The 6,910-nt window shown below is 33.4% G+C and overlaps 1 protein-coding gene across 1 annotated transcript in view; it reads right to left on the minus strand.

The window, feature by feature from the left end:
- Positions 1-3,526: 3,526 nt before the first annotated feature.
- Positions 3,527-6,910, minus strand: part of LOC107681959 (spermidine synthase-like) — an 8,225-nt gene continuing 4,841 nt past the window's right edge. Inside the window, exons 3-8 of the mRNA XM_016478333.1 lie at positions 6,440-6,532; positions 5,161-5,314; positions 4,954-5,037; positions 4,711-4,856; positions 3,931-4,053; positions 3,527-3,855 (exon numbers count right to left, since the gene is read on the minus strand). Of these exons, the coding sequence (XP_016333819.1) occupies positions 3,838-3,855; positions 3,931-4,053; positions 4,711-4,856; positions 4,954-5,037; positions 5,161-5,314; positions 6,440-6,532 (618 nt within the window). The 3' untranslated portion in view covers positions 3,527-3,837. The remainder of the gene's footprint in view (positions 3,856-3,930; positions 4,054-4,710; positions 4,857-4,953; positions 5,038-5,160; positions 5,315-6,439; positions 6,533-6,910) is intronic.

The raw sequence follows: 6,910 nt of genomic DNA on the forward strand, positions 1-6,910 counted from the left end.
ACAAAACCAGTCTTAAGTCGCTGGGGTATATTTGTAGCAATAGCCCTCAATACATTGTATGGGTCAAAATTATAGATTTTTCTTTTATGCCAAAATTTATTAGGATATTACGTAAAGATCATGTTCCATGAAGATATTTAGTAAATTTCCTACCATAAATATATCAAAACTTAATTTTTATTAGTAATATGCATTGCCAAGGACTTAATTTGGACAACTTTAAAGGCAATTTTCTCAATATTTAGATTTTCTTTTTTTTTTGCACCCTCAGATTCCAGATTTTCAAATAGTTCTATCTCAGCCAAATATTGTCCTAACAAACCATACATCAATGGAAAGCTTATTTATTCAGATTTCAGATGATGTATAAATCTCAATTTAAAAAAATTGACCCTTATGACTGGTTTTGTGGTCCAGGGTCACATATGTGAACGACAGGTTGCTAAAGGGATTATTGTCCCACCCTCTCGCCAGTGCACACATCATCAGAGAAGAGATGCCGTTGCAAAGGGAGGGGATGTTAATGTTTTTGATTAAAGATTTAAAGGCACATGAATTAAAAACAACAAAAAAGTTGTGCACAGATAAATCATTTATAATTCAAACTGCAATATTCCATAAAACAAAAATTTCAATTTGAATTTCATGGTGACTTTTAGTGTTTTAATTACTCTTTTGTGCAGATAGCACTATACTCAAAGTGCTGTACAGTGTGCATAAGCAGTCTATGTGTGTGTTTAATTAAACCAGAATGAGAAATGGTACACACTAAAAAATGCTGGGTTGTTTCAACCCAACTTTGGGTCAAATATGGACTAACCCAACTTTTGGGTTAAAAATTGAATGTAAAAATTTAACCCAACGGTTGGGTTAGTCCATATTTGACCCAAAGTTGGGTTGAAACAACCCAGCATTTTTTAGAGTGTAGCCTACCAGACCAGTTGGGCAGTGAAAATAAAACATCTTGGTCATGGGCTCCTGTCGTGTTCTCATTCCGGTCAGCTTTTCTGGCACCCACACACCTCTTTGGATATGCATACACACACCCCGACTGAGTTCACGTAGCTAGGAGCCCTAATACTCGAGCTTTAGCACATTTTTCACAGCAGACAGATACAGACAGACTTCAGGGCCCTGGGCTCTGTAGAGATTAACACAGCATTGAGATGAGCTGCCCCCAGCCGAATCGTGATAAAGTGCGTTTGAAGAATCCATGCCAATTGACCAGTGCCAAACACATCTAGCGTTCACTTCCCAACCGACTTCAAACATATCTGGCGTCAGAGTAAAATGCCTCCTGTTGTCTCAGCGGGAGTTTTGATGACTTCATATCAGGGTTACTATAGTAAAGAGATTTTGTTACTTGAAATAAAATAAACGCTAACTGAAACACACACATGTATGCAGAGCTGGTTAGATTACTTACAAACTGTAATCCATAACTGATTCCAAATTCCACAAAAAAATTGTAGTTAGTAATCTAATCCATTATATTACACATTTTAGGTAATATAATCAGACTACTTTTGGATTACTTTTAGATTGTTTTTGACCTAACTTGTTTATCACATTGATTTAAATAGGATAATCTTGTACCATACAGATACAAAAGTACAAAGAGAAAGTAAATATATTCCATTCATTATTAATAACATGAAATGCATTAAACATTACATTATGTCAAGGTTTCCCAAACTTGGGTTTGTGAAGGAACTGCAGGGGGTTTGTGAGTTTAATGAAAAGCTAATAATTAATTAAATCATAAATATGTAAAAATTAAAATCATTTTAAAATTACTAAAAAAAATTAATATTTCATTTGTTTACCTTCATGTCATGTGTAGGCTATTTTAGAAAGGAACCTTTAAAAGATTAAAAAAAGGAATTAGGCAAAATTATTACATTATGTGACTAATATGTAATCATGTAATCAATTAAAAGTAACTGTAGTCTGATTAGAAGTAGCCTATTTTAAAATATAATCTAATGATTAGATATTTAGTAATTAGATATTATAAAAACTAAAACGAAAATAACATGACTAAAATCTATCACACATCTCACATCTAAAAACACAAAGTCACTACAAATTGAACTAAAATTAAATAAAAAGATATATAAAAAACTAATTCAAAACGAAATAAAACTGTAATAGCATCTCAATTATACTGACACTGCTTCATGTACATTATTAATTTATGGGAAACGCGAATACTCAGGCTAGTCCAAATAAATAATAAAATAGTCTGCCAAAACATAAAAACATTGTTTTGTGGTGTTACCCTGTGTAAAAATGAATAAACACTGTAATGTAAAGTATGTCCACTTTTCTAAAGTATTTATAGTCGACATAACTATGAATTTTTATACTTATTTTGACTGAAAGTTGAATATAAAATGTGAAGGCTCAAAACAATCGGAGCAACTATTTAGGTTTACAAACTGTTGATCTATAACTGAAGCAACATCGACAGGGACATTTTTGCAACATTTTCAATATAATAAACATAGAAAGAGCACTGTTGACAGCACAAATATTTACCTGCAAAGTGACTCCTGATACTCGTCGCAAACATATCCCATACATCATTGCAGTCAAATAATGCCAGGATGTTTGTAGGCCAAATTTAGTAACAATGGCGCCATCTAGTGCACAGAACGGCACTTCACCATCAAACATTTCATTGTACGTAGCCAAATTTTACAGAAAATTAACTAAATGTGGTTACATAATTTTTATTTCAAAACAATTTATGAAATTGGCAAAATGACATTTACATCATAAACATTAAATGGTAAAAGGACAAATAAACCCTCTTCCATACAGTTAAACTTGACAGAGTACAAAATAGTTTGTCCTATGCAACTATCCTTAAAAGATCTTTAGCTATCCATCAAATACTGTTATTTGTCGTAAAGTATACTGCCATGATTATATTCAATATGAAGACAATGTCTCGATGTTTGAGACTTCCAGTAATTCTAATGTTAAAAGACACCGCAAAATCGTTCCCATCATAGAGTCCATTGACCATAAGCATGCGTTTGCAATACAATATAGCATATCACTCAAAAAGGCTGCATACCAAACACTAATTGCTCTACAAAAAAAAAAAAGTCACATCATGTAATCAGACTTGCTCAGGAGAGCCAGAGCACACAAGTCACCCACAGAGAGCCCATATGCCACCTTACACAAACCATTTAAATGTTAGATACTCTTAACTGCAGAAAATAGCTTCCAGTTTTGCTAGTTACGTTAAGCATCTTCTGTACAGACTTTAGAGTAGTAGTTTTAGAAATAATAGCAATACTAAATAGGTTTAGGTTTGACAGTAGTGTACTGTTGATAAAGTGATCCATAATATGAAACCTTAATACAGCATGAAAAGCAAATCTATTATTGTTACTGACCTCAAGTCTTCGAAAGGGTTTATAGAGACGATATGCAGTTCATTTAAAATACCTGCATGCTTATTTAATTAACGGCAAATAAGACCGTTGTAGTGGAACGTTGCACTCTTTTTCATACTCAACACGAGTAAGAGAAAGACTGTGGAATCTGTCACAGAACATGCATGATTGTCTGTTTGTACAGTTCTGAAGGTTTGATGTGGGAAGTGGAATTGTAAAAGGAAATTAAAAAACTCATAAGACAGAAGCACTGATGGAACTGGACAGACAAACAGAATTTCCCCACAGAAGGCATTTGCACTTGTCCATTAGCAGTCCATTGACGGAGAGGGATGCGGTGTGGGAGCTACTGCAGCTGTGGTGAGGGTTTTGTTCTGCTTTCACAGAAGGCAGATTGTTGACAAGACGGCACCCATGAAGCCATTTACACTTCACTTAGTACCTGTGTAAACAGTTAATATTCCTTAGAAATGCAAAGTAAAGAGCACAAAATGGAAAACAATAGGCTGCGTCTCACCTTTCTGGCAAATTCTGGGAGGATGAATGCCGCGCGGTGGATTTCAGGATTGTAATATTTGAGGTTCATGCTCTCAATCTCTTCTCTTGGTAGTTCTCGTACTGGCTCACGGAAATTTGTTTTCTGCAATAAACAAAAAATGTATTTACTGATGATAAAATTATCATTATCAATATTATTTTATAAATAGACTTTCGTTCAAAAGTTTGGAGTTGGTAAGATTTTTGAAAGATGTCTCTTCTTCCTCACCAAGTGCTCACCAAGGCTGCACTTGTTTGATCAAAAATACAGTACAATGTAAAATAACTGTTTTCTATTGTAAATATTGTAAAATGTAATTTATTCCTGTGATGGCAAAACTGTATTTGAAGCAGCCATTACTCCAGTCTTTAGTGTCACATGTCCCTTCAGAAATCCTAATATGCTGATCTGCTGCTCAAGAAACATTATCATTAACGTTAAAACCAGTTGTTCTGCTTAATATTTTTTGAAGAAACCGTGATACTTTTTTTTTAGGATTATTTGAAGAACAGAACGTTTAAAAGAACAGCATTTATTTGAAACAGAAATCTTTTGTAATATTATAAATGTCTTTACTGTGATCAATTTGGCATCCTTGCTGAATAATATATTATTTTTTCAAAAAAATCTTGATTACAAACTTTTGAACTGTAGTGTATAAACAACAACAACAACAACGTGTATAAAAGCAATAAAAGGAATCGTAAATCTATTCAAATAAAAGCAGCGTTATTAAATGCTAATAAGAAAAAAACTTACCGGATTTTTACCGCAAAGCATGAAGCCGATTTGTCCACTTGGATATGTTGGAATGGTGCAGTATGCATAGTCTACTACAGGAAAGAGGGTCTTACAGAAGGTCTGCATTTCTTTGATTAGCTCCAAATGCAACCACTGACACTCTCCTATGAAATTACAAGCAAAAATTACAAACTTGTCAAATGCGTGTCATTAATATTCTTCATTTTGGAGCTTTTTTTGTAGATTTGCAGTTATATCAACCTTGACAACAGAGAATTCCTCCCTCACAAAGAGCTGTTTTCATGAGCTGATAGTAAGACTCTTTGAACAAGCTTTCAGCCGGACCTGTGACAGGGTGAAATGAGATCAGTCTGAAATGAACACCATGTTTTGTCTGGGAGTCAGTGGCTACATCATTATTTACCAATGCAAAGAAGAAACTTCAATGCCACACATTGGGCTGCATACCGACAGGGTCTGAGGAGTCTGTGATGATGACATCAAAGGCTTCCTGATTCTTCTTCATAAATTCAAAGCCATCACCTACATGCAGAGTAAGTTTGGGGCTGAAGAAGCCTTTTGCCATTCCAGGGAGGTACTTTTTGGAGACATTTATTACATCCTGTGGGAAAACATAATCCATAAAATTAATCAGCATGGTAAAGCATGAAATAATTTGAAGAAAATGTCAAAACCTTTAGATATGCTGCAAAATTTATTTCCAGAGTGAGTTTCTGATACCTTCATACATGTTTCATACATCAAGACTTAACACGAAAAGATTAATTAAACTTGACAAGGCTTGACACAATTGTTTAAAAAAAGTTCAAATTAAAAACTGAAACAAAAAGGAGAAAAAGACACTGCAGCACAGAACCATCAGAGAAAACAAATGAGTCTTAAGAAGGTTTTAAAAATATAGAGGTAGATGGTAAACTACATCCTTTGAAGCAAGATTTATTAATGTTTAGAAGTCTCTTATACTCACAAAGGCTTATTTGATAAAAAAAATAATAATGCAGTAAAACCAGCAATATTGTAAAATATTATTTTAATTAAAAGTAACTGTTTTCTATTTTAATATTTTAAAATGTAATTTATTCCTGTGATGGCAAAGCTGAATTTTCAGCTGCCTTTACTCCAGTCTTCAGTGTCACATGATCCTTTCATAAATCAAACCCCAGTTTGGGGTCAGTAAGATTTTTTTAATGTTTGTGAAAGAAGAACAATGCTCACCGAGGCTGCATTTATCTGATCAAAAATACAGTAAAAACAACAATATTGCGAAATATTATTACAATTTAAAATAACGGTTTCCTGTTTAGTATTATATTGAAAATATATTTAAATTATTATATTCAAAATATTATATAAATTAAATATAAATTATACTTAAATTTAAAAAAGCTGCATTTTTACTCCAGTCTTCAGTGTCACATGATCTATCATAAATCATTTTTAATATACTGATTTAATGCTCGAGAAACTTTTCTTATTATCAATGTTGAAAATAGTTGTGCTTCTTAAAATGTTTGTGGAAACAGTGACACATTCTAGAATTCTTTGATGAATAGAAAGTTCATCAACATCTTATTTGAAATACAAATCTTTTTTAACATTATAAATGTCTTTACTGCCATTTTTGATCAATTTAATCCTTGTTGAATAAAAGTATTAACTTTAACTAATCTTACCAACCAAAATCTTTTGAATAGAAGCATACATTCAGGTTTAACTGGATACAAACCTCATCAATTTCACACTGAACAACAGACTCTACCAGCGGATGCTTGACAACCTCCCTCAGGACACCACCGTCTCCTCCACCAATGATGAGAACCTGATGAAAGGAATGGGGAAAAACAACTAAACACACAAACACAGTGTTCCCACTCTTTCATGAACACCAGATTCAAGGACTTTCAAGGACTTTTTAAAGCACCATTTATTTTATATCAAGCATCTATCAAATTCACATGCCAGAATATGTAGTGTCATGAAAGACCTTACAGTACTTAACATTTCACTTACAGGTGTATCTCAATAAATTAGAATGTCGTGGAAAAAATTGTCCCCAAGGCTCTATGCTGCGCATCAACAACACAACGCTACGTTTTTTTCGCGCTACCTCATCTCCACCCCCAATCATTAGTGCCATTTCGTTCTGTCTTTGACAGAACATATAGGACAATTTTTGAAATAGCGCCATAAACAGGGG

This window comes from Sinocyclocheilus anshuiensis, unplaced genomic scaffold (assembly GCF_001515605.1).
Source record: "Sinocyclocheilus anshuiensis isolate Anshui unplaced genomic scaffold, SAMN03320099.WGS_v1.1 scaffold2090, whole genome shotgun sequence".
In the NCBI taxonomy this organism is placed as follows: domain Eukaryota; kingdom Metazoa; phylum Chordata; class Actinopteri; order Cypriniformes; family Cyprinidae; genus Sinocyclocheilus; species Sinocyclocheilus anshuiensis.